At 35.6% G+C, this 15,728-nt stretch overlaps 1 protein-coding gene across 3 annotated transcripts in view; it reads right to left on the reverse strand.

Moving 5' to 3' along the window:
* SYCP1 (synaptonemal complex protein 1) overlaps positions 1-15,728 on the reverse strand; it is a 124,823-nt gene that overhangs the window by 30,540 nt on the left and 78,555 nt on the right. For all 3 annotated transcript variants that reach the window (XM_019457936.2, XM_053890884.1, XM_053890882.1), the window contains 4 exons: positions 13,449-13,565; positions 12,917-13,027; positions 11,576-11,668; positions 10,985-11,059 (listed from right to left, as the gene is read on the reverse strand). In XM_019457936.2, the coding sequence (XP_019313481.2) occupies positions 10,985-11,059; positions 11,576-11,668; positions 12,917-13,027; positions 13,449-13,565 (396 nt within the window). The remainder of the gene's footprint in view (positions 1-10,984; positions 11,060-11,575; positions 11,669-12,916; positions 13,028-13,448; positions 13,566-15,728) is intronic.

A 15,728-nucleotide genomic window follows, 5' to 3' on the forward strand; every position in this document is an offset into this window, starting at 1 on the left:
AAAACTTTAAGGCACTGATGAAAGAAAACAAAGAAGACACAAATAAGTGGAAAGATGTCCCATGTTCATGGGTTGAAAGAGTTAATACTGTTAAAATGTCCATACTACCCAACACCATTTATAAATTCAATGTATTCTCTATTGTTTCCAATGGCATTTTTTACAGAAGTAGAAAAAACAATTCTAAAATTTACATAGAATCACAAAAGACCCCAAGTAACCAAAACAATCCTGAGAAAAAAGAACAAAGCAGGAGGCATCACACCTCCTGATTTTAAGATCTATTAGAAAGCTAGAGTAATCAAAAAATAAATAAAAATAAAGCTACAATAATCAAAACAGTATGGTAATGGCATAAAAACAGACACATAAACAAATGGAACAGAATCAGGAGTCCAGGAATAAACTCATGCATATACAGTCAACTATTATTTTACAAGGGAGCCAAGAATACTCAATGGAGAAAAGACAGTCTCCTCAATAAATGGTGCTGAGAAAACTAAATATTCATAGTAAAAGAATAAAAGACCACTATCCTATATTTACACCACACACAAAAATTAACTAAAAATGGATTAAAGACTTAAATGTAAGACTGGAAACCATGAAACTCCTTGAAGAAAGCAGGGGAAAAGCTCCTTGACAGGATCTTAGCAATGATTTTTTGGATAGAACACTAAAGCACAAACAAAATCAAAATAAATAAGTGGGACTATGTCAATCTGCACAGCAAAAGAAATGATGGATCACATGAAAAGATAACCTACAAAATGGGGAACAAATATATGCAAACTATGTGTCTTATAAGGGGTCAATATCAAAAATATATAAAGAATTCACACAATTCAAGAGGAAAAAAATCCAATTAAAAAATGGGCAAACGACCAGAATAGACATTTTTCCAAAGAACATATATGAATAGCCAATAGGTACATGAAAAGGTTCTCAACATCAGTAATCATCAGAAAAATGCAAATCAAAACCATATTGAGATACCACCTCAAGCCTGTCAGAATAACTATCATCAAAAAGACAAAAGAGGATGTATAGAAAAGAAAACCCTTGAAGGGAGCTAAGACAGGGGAACGTAGGAGGACCCTAGGCTTGCCTTGTCCCTCAAATACAGGTAGATAAATATCAAATCATTCTGAACAGCCAAGAAATCGATCTGAGGACAGAACAAACTGCACAACTAGGAGAGAAGAGTACACATGACATTGGAAGGAAGGAGGTGCGATATGTGATTGGGGGAGAAAAGGATCTCAGGTGCTGCAGGGGAGAGGGTGCCCTGATCACAGAGAGAGGGAGGGAGAGGGAGGGGAAGGGAAAGAAGAAGAGGGAGGGAGGAAGGAGCACAAGGAAAACACTTTCCCAAAGCCAATGATTGAGAAAATGAAAGGGGCTGATTATCATGAGTTCTTACAACAATCAGAGTTCAAAGACTGGAGTTTTAGAGGTCTGTACCATGGCTGGTGTTGAGCCTGGTGGGCATTGCAGTGTTCCTGTGGAGAAGGAGGGCAGAAGGCTGGGAGCAGACAGCGAGATCTGACGATCTCCTGGGATGCACTGGGAGAGACGGATCCTCCTTCTTGGAGCACAACTGGAAGAGATGGCATTGCTTCTTGGCGGACAAAAGAGCCAGCAGGCACCATTACACTCTCCCACTCCTTAGCATAGGTGCAGAGACAACTGCTGAAGACAGCTAACCTGGACATTGGCTTTTTGCTGAGCTTTACTCCAAATTCAAAGTTCCTGCATATTGGTGTGACTGCCCTTCTGGGATAAACCTGCACCAGCCCCATCATGGCGAGACCCTCCCCCAGAGGATCAGCATGGATCTGCTCCATGCCAGGTCTCTAAAGTTTGGAGTTTTAAATTTTTTTTAAGTTCATTTATTTATTTGGAGAGGGGGGGTGGGCAGAGAGAAGGGGAGAGAAAGAAGCCCAAGCAGGATCTGTGCTCTCAGCTCAGAGCCTGACACAGGGCTCAATCCCACAAACTGTAAGATCATGATGTGAGCTGAAATCAAGAGTCAGATACTCAACTGACTGAGCCACCCAGGTGCCCCTAAAGTTTGGAGGGTGTTTTTTCCTTAATGTGTATTTATTTTTGAGAGAGAGACAGAGCACAAACAGGGGAGAAACAGAGAGAGGGACACAGAACCTGAAGCAGGTTCCAGGCTCTGAGCTGTTAGCACAGAACCTGATGTGGGGCTTGAACCTACAAACCTCAAGATCATAACCCGAGCTAAGGAGGAATGCTTAACCGACTGAGCCACCCAGGCACCCCTGGAATTTTTTAATCTTAGCCATCCTGCATTGGATAAAACTCAGGTGTACTGCACTGCCAGAGTGGGCAGATCACCCAAACACAGGCAGGGTGAAGGCAGGGATCTGAGGGACACCTGGCACACATGAGTGGAGATGGTTCACTCTTCCATGAGGGCTTCCCAGACAGCAGTGGGAGCAAACTCCACTCTCCAGGGACAAGAGAGAGGGCTAACATCATTTTCCTCCCCTATCCCTTAGTGTAAACTAATTTCAGTTAGCAGGACAGCACCAAAATTGAAGGCCTAAACCACTTATGCCAAGCCCCACCCCCCAGTGTTCTGCAGGTGCTTCTTTACTAGGGCAAGTGTGCCTGAGAACCAGAGCACCAGGCCCCTCCCCAAGAAGACCAGTACAAACCCCCCACATGCACCAAGTCTGCTGACCTAATAGAATGCTGCAAAGCTTCAGGTCTAGTGCAAATAACTGATCAGGTCTATTTTAACAAGCAGACAAGAACACACCTAGTTAAAACTCACTACACACTCTGGCCAAGGTCCAAATACTCCCCACTGCAGGCAAGGAGAAACTGCAGAGGACTGACCTAAGGGAAAGAGCAGCCAAAACACAGTGTACACCAGAAACACTTCCTAAAGCACCAGGCCCAGAACAATATATGACCTCTTCTTAAAGTTATTACTCTCAGGAGCAAGAAACATAACAGGCTTTCCTAACACACACAAAAAAGGCAAAGACCTAGACAAAATGCCAAGACAGATGAATTCATCCCAATAGAGCAAGAAAAGATCATGGCTAGGAATCTACTGGAAACAGATAAAAGTAATATGACTAATCTAGACTTTAAAACAACAATCATATGGATACTAGCTGGACTTGAGAAAAGCACAGAAGACACCAGGGAGTCCCTTACTGCAGAGATAAAAGACCTAAAAACTATTCAGGCCAAAATAAAAAATATTATAACCGCAATGCAAAACCAACTGAATGTAATGATCATGACAATGGGAGAAACAGAGGAACAAATGACTGATATAGAAGATAAAATTATGGAAAATAATGAAGCTGAAAAGAAGAGGGAAAAGAAAAATACTGGATCACAAATGTAGACTTGGGGAACTCAGTGACTCCATAAAACATAATAACATTCATACCACAGGAGTCCCAGAATAAGAGAGGGAAAAAGGGACAGAAGGTTTGTTTAAGAAAATGATAGCTGAAGACTTCCCTAATCTGGGGATGGAAACAGACATCGAAATCCAGGAGGCACAGAGAATTCCCATCAAAATCAAGGAAAACAGGCCAGCACCAAGATATATCATAGTAATGTTTGCAAAATATATACATAAGGAAAAAATACTAAAAGCAGCAATGGAAAAGAGGTCCCTGATTTGCAAGGGAAGACAAATAAGGTTATCAGCAGACCTCCACACAGAAACTTGGCAGGCCAGAAAGGAGTGGCATGATATAGTCAATGTGCTGATGGGAAAAATATACAGCCAAGAACACTCTATCCAACAAAGCTGTCATTCAGAATACGAGAGACAAAGAGTTTCCCAAACAAAACCTAAAGGAGTTCATGACCACTAAACCAGCCCTGCAAGAAATAGTAAAGGGGACTCTTTGGGAAAGAAAGACCAAAAGCAATAAAGACCAAAAGCAAAATAAAAGAAAAGAATAGAGAAAATCTCCAGACACAATGACTTAACAAATAATACAATGGCACTAAATTCATATCTATCATTAACCACTCTGAGGTAAACAGGCTAAACCCTCCAATCAAAAGACATATAGTATGTCAGAATGGATTAAAAAAAAAGACTCATCTATATGTTGTTCACAAGAGACTTATTTTCTCCTATTTTATTTGAGAGAGAACAAGCAGGTGAGGGGCAGAGGGAGAAAGAATCTTTAAGCAGGCTCCATGCTCAATGTAGGGCCCAACGTGGGATTTGATCTTACAACCCTGGGATCATGACTTGAGCCAAAATCAAGAGTCAGATGCTCAACCGAGCCACCCAAGCACCCTAAGACTCATTTTAGACCTAAAGCCACCTGTATACTGAAAGTGAGAGAATGGAGAACCATTTATCATGCTAATGGATTTCAAAAGAAAGCCAGTGTAGTAATACTTAATTCAGACAAACTAGACTTTAAACCAAAGACTAACAAGAGATGACTAAAGGCATTATATCATAATAAATGGGTCTATCCAACAAGAAGATTTAACAATTGTAAAAATGTATGCCCCTAACTTGAGCACGCCCAAATATATAAAACTAATAGCTAACATAGAGGAACTCATTGATAATAATACAGTAATATAACACCCACTTACAGCAATGGACAGACCACCTAAACAGAAAATCAGCAAAGAAACAATGGCTTTGAATGACACACTGGATTAGATGGGCTTAAGAGAAATATTCAGAACTTTTCATCCTAGGGTAGCATACACATTCTCCAAAATAGATCACATACTGGGTTACATATCAGGCTTCAACAAACACAAAAAGACTGAGATCATACCATGCATATTTTCCAACCACAACACTATGAAACTTAAAGTCAACCACAAGAAAAATCTGGAAAGACCACAAGTACATGGAGGTTAAGAATACCCTACTAAATAATGAATGGGTTAAACAGGAAATTAAAGAAGAAATAAAACAATACACAGAAACAAATGAAAATGAAAATATGACAGACCAAAATGTTTGGGATGCAGCAAAAGCGGCCATAAGAAGAAAATATATAGCAATACAGGCGTACCTCAAGAAGAAAGAAAAATCTCAAATATACAATCTAACCTTACACCTAAAGGAGCTAGAAAAAGAACAAATGAAACCTAAAGTCAGCAAAAGAAGGGAAGTAATAAAGATTAGAGAAAAATAAATGATATAGAAACAAAAAAATAAAACAGATCAATGAAACTAGGAGCTGGTTCCTAGAAAGAATTAACAAAATTGATAAACCCCTAGCCAGACTTATAAGAGAAAGGACCCAAATAAATAAAATCACAAATGAGAGGAGATCAAAACCAATACCACAGAAATACAAACAACTGTAAGAGAATATTATGAAAAATTACATGCCAACAAATGGGGCAATCTGGAAGAAATGGATAAATTCCTAGAAACATATAAGCTACCAAAACTGAAAAAGGAAGAAATCAAAAACGTGAACAGAGATAACTAGCAAAGAAATTGAATCAGTAATCAAAACACTCCCAACTAAAAGAAGTCCAGGGCCAGATGGCTTTTCAGGCAAAACCTTTAAAGAAGAGTTAATACCTATTCTTTTGAAACTGTTCCAAAAAAATAGAAATGGAAGGGAAACTTTCAAACTCACTCTACAAGGCCATCATTACCTTGATTCTGAAACCAAAGACCCAGCTAAACACAAGAATTACAGACCAATATCCCTGATGAACATGAACGCAAAAATTCTCAACAAAATACTAGAGAAAGTCAAATCCAACAATACATTAAAAGAATCATTCACCACAATCAAATGGGATTTATTCCTGGGCTGCAAGGTTGGTTCAATATTCACAAATCAATCAATGTGATACATCATACATAAAAGAAAGGCTAAGAACCGTAATGATCCTGTCAATATATGCAGAAAAAAGCATCTGATAAAGTATCTCATCCATTCTTGATAAAACCCCTCAACAATGTAGGAATAGAGGGGACATATATCAACATCATAAAGGCCGTATATGAAAGATTCACAGCTAATATAATCCTCAATGGGGGAAAAACTTTGAACTTTTCCTCTACTGTCAGGAACAAGACAGAGATATCCACTCTTGCCATTATTACTTAACATAGTACTGGAAGTCCTAGCCACAGCAATCAACAACAAAAAGAAATAAAAGGCATCAAAATCAGCAAGGAAGAAGTCAAACTTTCACTATTCGCAGACATGATACTCTATGTAGAAAACCCAAAAGACTCCACCAAAAATTGCTACAACTGACAAATGAAATTAGTAAAGTCAAAGGATACAAAATCAACTTACAGAAACCTGTTGCATTTCTAAACACCAATAATGAGGCAGCAGAAAGAAAAATCAAGGAATCTTTGCCATTTACAACTGCACTAAAAACCATACAATACCTAGGAATAAACCTAAGTAAATAAGTAAAAGATCTGTACTCTGAAAACTATAGAACACTGATGAAAGAAACTGAAGATGACATAGAGAAATGGAAAAACATTCCATGCTCACAAATTGGAAGAAAAAATATTGTTAAAATGTCAATACTACCCAAAGCAATCTACATATTTTATGCAATCCCTATCAAAGCATTTTCACAGAGGTAGAACAAACAGTCCTAAAATTTATATGGAAGCACAAATGACCCCAAATAGTCAAAGCAATCTTGAAAAAGAAAAGCAAAGCTGGAGGCATCACAATTCTGGACTTCAAGCTATATGACAAAGCTGTAATATGCTACTGGCACAAAAACAGACACATAGATCAATGGAACAGAACAGAAAACCCAGAAATAGACCCACAACCATAGGGTCAACTAATCTTCTACAAAGCAGGAAAGACTATCTAATGGAAAAAAAGACAGTCTTTTCAACAAATGGTGTTGAGAAAACTGGACAGTGACATGCAGAAGAATGAAACTGAACCACTTTATTTTTTAATTTTTTTATGTTTATTTTTGAGAGAGAGAGCATGTGAGCAGGGAGGGACAGAGAGAGAGGGAGACACAGAATCTGAAGCAGGCTCCAGATTCCAAGCTGTCAGCAAAGAGCCCAACATGGGGCTCGAACCCATGAACTGCAAGATCATGACCTGCACCGAAGTCGGACGCTCAACCAACTGAGCCACCCAGACACTCCAAAACTGAACCACTTTTAACACCATACACAAAAATAAACTCAAAATGGATGAAAGACCTAAATGTGAGACAGGAACCATCAAAATCCTATTAGAGAAAACAGTCAACAACCTCTTTGACCTCAGCTGCAGCAATTTCTTACTTGACACATCTCTGAAGCCAAGGGAAATAAAAGCAAAAATCAACTGTTGGGACCTCATCAAGATAAAAATCTTCTGCACAGCAAAGGAAACAATCAACAAAACTAAAAGGTAACTGACAGAATGGGACAAGATATTTGCAAACAGCACAGCTGATAAAAGGTTAGTATCCAAAATCTATAAAGAACTTATCAAACTCAACAGCCAAAAAACTGATAATCCAGTGAAGAAATAGGCAGAAGACATGAACATTTTTCCAAAGATGACATTCAAATGGATAAAAGACACAAAAAATATGCTCAGCATCACTCATCATCAGTCAAATACAAATCAAAACCATGATGAGATACCACCCCCATACCTGTCAGAATGGCTAAAATTAACAACACAGGAAACAAAAGACGTTGGTAAGGATGCGGAGAAAGGGGAGCCCTCTTACACTGTTGATGAGAACGAAAACTGGTACAGCCACTCTGGAAAACAATATGGAGGTTCTTCAAAAAGTTAAAAATGGAACTACCCTATGACCCAGCAATTGCACTAGGTATTTACCCAAAGAATATAAAAATACGGACTCAAAGGGATATATGCACGCCAATTTGTTTACAGCAGCATTACCAACAACAGCCAAACTATGGAAAGACCCCAAATATCCACTGACTGATGAATGAATAAAGAAGATGTGGTATAAATACACACACACAAGGAATACTACTCAGCCATCAAAAAGAATAAAATCTTGCCATCTGCAATGACATGGATGAAGCTAGAGTGTATCATGCTAAGAAAAATAAGTCAGAGACAAATACTGTATTATTTCACTCATACATGCAATTTAAGAAATAAAATGGATGGACATATGGGAAGGGGGAAAAGAAAGGAGGGAAACAAACCATAAGAGACTCTTAAGAACAGAGAACAAACTGGGGGTTGATGGAGGGAGATAAATAGGTGATGAGTATTAAGGAGGGCACCCGTTCTGATGAACAGTGGATATTATATGTAAGTGATGAATCACTAAATTCTACTCCTGAAACTAAGATTACACTATATGTTAACTAACTAGAATTTAAATACAAGCTTGAAACAACAACAAAAACAAGAAGAAAAGAAAACTCTTGTGCACTGTTGGTGGGACTGTAAATTGGTACAGCCACTATGGAAAACAGTATGGAGCTTCTTCAAAAAAATCAATAATAAAATTACCATATGATCTAGCCATTCCATTTCTAGGAATACATCCAAAGGAAATGAAAACACTATGCTAAAGAGATATCTGTCCCCACATGTTCATTGCAGCAGCATTACTTCCAATAGCTAAGACAAAGAAACAACTTAAGTGTTACCAACAGATGAATGCATAAAGTGTGATACACATACATACACATATATACACACACACTGATATATTATTCAGCCATAAATAAGAAGGAAATCCTGCCATTTGCAATAACATGAATGGACCTTGGGAGCATTATGCTATATGAATTAATTCAAAGAAAAACAAATACTTACATGTTCTCGTTTATATGAGAGTCTAAAATTTTAAAAACTCCAGGCACCTGGGTGGCTCAGTCGGTTAAGCATCTGACTTCTGCTCAGGTCATGATCTCACAGTTTGTGGGTTTGAGTCCCGTGTTGGGCTCTGTACTGACATCTCAGAGCCTGGAGCCTGTTTCAGATTCTGTGTTTCCCTCCCTCTGCCCTCCCCCATCCCGCTGCCCTGTTTGTGCTCTCTCTCTCAAAAATAAACAAACATTAAAAAAAATTTTTTTTAACAAAAAACTCATAGAAAAACATCAGATTTGTGGTTACCAGAGGCAAGGGGCTTGGGGCTGGGGAATTATATGAAAATGGTCAAAGGTTCAAACTTCTAGTTATAAGATAAATAAGTACTAGGGATGTAATTTACCACACAATGACTATAGTTAATACTGCTATATGGTATACGTGAAAGTTAAGAGAGTAAATCCTAAGAGTTCTCATGAAAAGGGAAAGAACATTTTTTTCTTTTTTTTTTTTTTTTGGCATCTATATGAAATGATGGATGTTAAATGTATTACAGTAATCATTTCACAATATATGTAGGTCAAATCATGCTGTGTACCTTAAACTTGGACAGGGCTGCATGCCAAGTATATCTCAACAAAACTGGAAAACATTTGGAAAGAAAAGAACCTTAAGAGTAGTTAAAAACAATGAAGAAGACCTCTTATACTAAAACAGCAGGATAAAGGTAAGTATATGTTACTAATACAGGTGAAGAGAAAACCATTTAGTCATTCCTCTGACAACATTCATTAAAAGCAGAAACTTTTCAGAGCCTCCTTGGTGGCTCAGTGGGTTAAGCGTCTGAGACCTTTGGCTCAGGTCATGATCTTGCGGTTTGTGGGTTTGAGCCCCGTGTTGGGCTCTGTGCTGACAGGCCTGCTTCAGAATCTGTGTTGCCCTCTCTCTCTGCCCCTCCCCCTCTTGCACTGTCTTTCTGTCAAAATGAACATTAAAAAAATAAAAATAATAAAAAAATAAATACATTAAAAAATTTTTCAAAGCACTGTGCTCAGATAAAGAGAAAACAAAAATAAATAAGATATAATCCTTGCCTCTGAAGAGCCTGAAATATAATAGAAGCATAGAGTGACATAACTATTTTAATGTAAGTACAAACTGCTATGAAAATACTTATATACAGTAAGCTCACCTTTGGAAGTTGAAAGATGTGTCAGATTTGCCATAGTGAAGAAAGGAATTAAGTACAAGAAACAAAGTGAACAAATGCACAGGGTCTTGAAATTGAAAGTGCAAGTTACCTAGGCTGCTGTTGAGTCATTAAGAGCACAGATTTTGGAATCATGTAAAATAGACCTAGATTTGAATTCTAAGTCATTTTACTTTTTTATTATGTGATCTTGAATAAATAACCTAAACTCTGTAAAAATGAGGATAATATGTATTGCTTATACCATTGTTGTAAGGATTAGGTAGGATAGTCCTATAGAAAGCAAGAATAAATAAATAGTATCTGCCATTTTAAAATAAGCCCATTCAGTTTGTCAGGGTGCCTGGGTAGCTCAGTCAGTTGAGCGTCCCACTTTGGCTCAGGTCATGATCTTGCACTTCGTGGGTTCAAGCCCATGTCAGGCTCTGTGCTGACAGCTCAGAGCCTGGAGCCTGCTTCAGATTCTGTGTCTCCCTCTCTCTCCACACCTCTCCCACTAACTCCTGCATGCGCACTCTCTCTCAAAAATAAACATTACAAAAAAAATTTTTAAGTAAGTCAATTCATTTTGTAAACTGCAAAACACTATACAAATATAAGGCATTATTCTTTCCTAAAACCTGATGAATAGTTTAAAAAACACATCTAAATACATAAGCATTTTATAATATATGAGATAATATTTTCCAAGTACTTCTATCTAAAAGCACTCCTAAAGTATGGCTATATTTATATGTTTAACATTTCAATAAAGGAATATACTAAATATGTCTGAAAAAGAAGCTAATGGGGAAAAACTATATTTTAAAAATATATATTTATTATATATATATTTAATATATATAATAAATATATATTTTCTAGTATGACATGTTTATAAGAACAATGTTGCAATTATACTTCAGTAAAAAATTAAGAAAACAAAGTCACACCTAAATGGTACAATTAGTTACTTTATCTATAATGCCACAAAACCTACCTTTTCTTCTCTTTCTATTTCAAGTTGTTTCTTAACAGACAAAAGTTCATTTTTGAAATTAGATAGTTCAGCTTCCTAAAGAAAAAAAACATGAAATTTTCAAGTACATCCATGTATTTCTCAAAACAATGCTAAAAAATGCTTCAAATATATTCAGTTTTTCAGAGAAATAAATTCACTAATAAAATATATACACTTTAAAAGTCTACTGATAGCCTGCCAGCTGAACATGACTAAAGATTTCATTTAGACAAATTTCTTACAGTTTTCTCTGAATAAATATTAACACCATGTATATTCTCCTCCTCAGCATCTTCTAATATATCCCATTCCTCCTCTCCCCATCTCTATCAGAGCTCCAAATTTATTTGTAACTGGAGTTTATATTTATTCATTTGAAAAAATAGTTCACTCCACCATTTCAGAATATAAATTGGAAAACCACTTAACTATCAAACCCATAAGATCTTTTTCAAAATGTAAGATTGATTCTATAGCTCTAAAATTATGGCTTTATTTAATATATTACTCTTTACCACCAGCCATGCTGATATGAAAATTGGGTTTACTACTATTTGCTCTGTATCTCACCAAAGATGCCTTCATTGATGACTGTTCTTGTTCTTTGCTTTTATAAAGTCCTAATTCTGCGTCTCTTTCTTCAACTATTTTATCATATTGGTGCTATATTAAACAGAGAAAATATTTTAGGTGTATCAGAACACAAATAGGTCATGTTTCAATAATAGTGGTATTCTTAAGCATTTAATATTTGTTAGACAATGTCTAGGAATTCAGTGATATATATTTGAGTTTGTTCCTAACTTTTCAAGTCTTTTTTATTCATATAACGTAATCAATGAAACATAAAAAAACAGTCTTGAAAATAATCTAACACAAGAGCAGCAAAAAATTCTTTTTAATTAGAAATGTTGAATGTCATACTTTAAAAACTAAGGTAGGAATGCCAGGACCTCTTAGAAAAGTAACTGATTCCAGATCTGGGAATACAGGATGAGTCTTGAACATTTGTCACAATAGAAAGCAAAAAAGCCGTCAGAAATTATTAAGGTCAAAAGGACTGGCCAGTGAGTTTGAAGAGCCTCCCGCTGGCCAAAAGATAAACAATTTGAGCATCAAGGATTATACTGGATTGAGATATATAAAATATATTTAAATCTATGAGTTCACATTTAAAGTAAGCTCCACGCCCAGCGCGGAAGCCAATGTGAGACCTGAACTCACGAACCTAAGCTGAGATCATGAGTAGGATGCTTAACTGACTGAACCACCCAGGCACCCCAAGTTCCCAATATTTTTATGAATTTTGTTAATATTTATTACCTAAATATTTTTAATTCTTGTTGGTTACCTCATAACAATGTTATATTCCACCAACAATTTTTAACATGGATAGATAGATAGATATAGCCTACCTCCTCTCCAAATCTTGAAGGGAATAAAGGTAAATTCCCCTAAAAGAATGACTACTTTTAGAACAAAAAATACAGCATACTCACAAACACAACAAACATGAAGTCTTTCATCTATTTATACCACTGATAAAAATTTGTTTAGCTTAATATGTGTTAGCCATATAGATGATATAAATATTTACCAGATACATATCCTGGGGATGTGCTTAAATAAATAGAAGGTGGCTATAAGAGACTACTAGGAAAATTCGGAAGAAAAGTGATCACTTCCATACATCATAGATGACAAAGAGAGATTCTACCAAGGAAGTGACACCCGAACTCAGCTTTGTGTAGTTAAGACCCAAACTGAGAAATGAGAGATCAAGAATATTCAAGCTGTAATACGACATTCTTGCATAGTTTTCTGACATATCAGAATGTTATCTTGATTTCATTTTATTCATAAATATGGCTCCAATTAATAGTTTTCAATACACAAAAAGGGAAGAGTTACCTTATGTTTTTCCATAAGTGCTACCATTTCAGCTATTTTATGTTGACATCGTTTATCAATTTCTTTCTGTAATTTTACTGCTTCATCAGCTATTACTTTTGCTTTCTCAACCTATCAAATAAAGTGATTCTTAAAATTAATGCACAAAAAACAAATTTAACTTAAATCCAAAGACCATACACACTACTTACATAAAATGCAGAAGTCAAACACAAGGATATTAGGAAAGCCAAGCAGAAAATGCATTACTGTTTTGGTTCATTTTAGGGTGTTCTATCAAGTGAGATGACAATATAACACTGTAATGTTATAACCTTTTAATGTTATAATCTTAATCTTGGCAAAATATACTACTCAGTAATCAAATACCTAGAATAACAAAGATATTTTTAAGCTTCATAGAAACTGTCTCATATAAATTTATTAAATCTTTTAAAAATCATAATTTAAAAATAAGAATTGCTTTTCTCTTAAAATGCTAATAAAAAATATAGTTTTAAGATAACAAATTTTCAAACATAGTTTTTCCTACCTCTTCCAAAAGATTTTCTTCTGATATCGTTTTGTCTTTAATTTCTTTTTGATAGATGTCAGTCATTTCTTTAAATTTTTGTTTGGCAACTTCTAGTTCTAACTCTAATTTATTGACCTTTAAGCAAAAAAAATAACATGAACATTAGTAAATGCTGTGGATTACTTAAAAATATTCTGTATTCATTTTGGGGTATTGTGAATCTTAAAAGATTACTTATTCATTGCAATTGTGGTTAGATCATTTTCTTACATTTTTTATATGGTGAGATGTGCTTTATTTTTCACAAAATCTATCTTCTCCCCTGAAGTATGTATGTAGTCTTAGCAAGTAATGTTTTAAAAGCAAACATATATATTTTTTAATCCATTCCTCAGCAATATTTATTTAGTCTCAGGTTTAGGTTTATTACAGTAAGTACTCCATTTGGATAGAACACCCATGTGACTCAAAGAAAAGTCTGCTCTTTTACCAAAACAAAACAAACAGCTTTACTGAGGTACAACTGATACACATAAAAAAAACTACACGTAATGTATACAATTTGATAAATTTAGACATATGCATATACTGTAAAACCACCACAATTCAGATGATAGACATAATGCATCACCTCCAAAAGTTTCCTGCTATCCCTTTGTTTTTTGCCATTAAGAACATTTTAACGTGAGATCCTCTTAAATGAATAAGTTCACAATACAGTATTGTTGACTATAGGTTCCATGCTGTACCATCTGCTGCTGTACAGCTGATCTTAGAACTAATTTATCCTACATAATGGAAACTTTATACAAATTGAGGAACTCTCCATTTCCCCCTACCCCTTGCCCATTCTAATCTCTGCTTCTGTGAATCTGACTCATGCTAAAAAAAGTGGAATCATGCAGCATCTGTCCTTTTGTGACTGGCTTTTGTTGCTGAATTGGAAGTGTTCTTTATATTCTGAATACTAGATCATTACCAAGTATATGATTGGCTAATATTCTCTCTATTCTGTGGGTTGCCTTTCACTCTTTTGACACTGCCCTTTGATACATTCGGTAAAATTTCTACCAACATCCCAACTATCTTTTTGTCAGAAAATATAGAAGCTGATCCTAAAGTTTGTATGGAATTATGAGGGACCCTGAATAGCCAAAACAATCTTGAAAAAGAATGATGTTGGAGGACACATACTCATTAATAATTTATAATAAAACTTATTATAAAGCTACAATAATGAAAACAGTGTGATATTGACATAAGATAACATACAGATCAAGGCAACAGAATTGGGAGTCCAGAAATAAGGCCATACAGCTATGGTCAATTTGTAACTTATTTTCAACAAGAGTAACACGACAATTCAATGGGGAAAGAATACTCTAACAAATGTTGCTGAGACAACTGCTATTCACATGGAAAGAAATAAAGTTGGACACTTAACCTCGTATCATAAAAAAAAAAAAAAAAAACAGATTAAAGATTTAACTGTAATAGCTAAAACTATAAAACTCTTAGAAGAAAATAGGAGCTAACATTCATGGATTTGGCAATGGATTCCTAGATAGGATACTAAAAGCACAAGCAAATGAGAAAAATAGATTTCATGAAAGACATAGTCTTAAAGAGATTTTCTATAAAAAAATAGTATCTCTGATTTCTATTATTTTCATATATTTTGTACAAAAATGTACTGAGTTGTGTAGACATGATTCAAAAACAGAAATTATCAAAAGAAAGAGAAACCTGAATTAGCATATCCACCCTCCAGAGTCACTTATTACTTTAGAGGTGAATTAGAAATGAAGAGTAGGTATATGGCAGGGACAGGAATTGGGGAAGGGAGGTATAAGTAATTTAACAATGAATCAGACCGTATACTGTACTCAAGAATCAACCACCAACTTTAAGATGGAATAGTATCAATATTGATAAATACTTCTGAGTGCCTCTTTTCATTGGTTTGCCCCTTCTGCCCCTCAAATGTAACAAATATCCTTAATATTCATTTTTCCTTGCTCTTCTTTATAGTTCTACCGTATATTTATCTACCAATACTTCAGAGTTGTTTTTGAACTTTATGTAAATGTATGTTTATTTTTCTTTCTTGTATTTTTTATTCATCAGTATATTTCAGATACTTATGTGTGTAAATACACTTCCTTCATTTTCACTGCTAAACGCTGTTCCATTGTATGAGTGTACTGTAGTGCTTGGTGATGAGAAAGAATGAAATCCAGTCATTTGCAACAACATGGTCGGAACTGGAAGTTATTGTGCTAAGAAATATGTCAGAGA

The sequence above is a fragment of the Panthera pardus genome, unplaced genomic scaffold, assembly GCF_024362965.1.
Source record: "Panthera pardus isolate Hobbes unplaced genomic scaffold, ASM2436296v1 HiC_scaffold_11, whole genome shotgun sequence".
Lineage (NCBI taxonomy): Eukaryota > Metazoa > Chordata > Mammalia > Carnivora > Felidae > Panthera > Panthera pardus.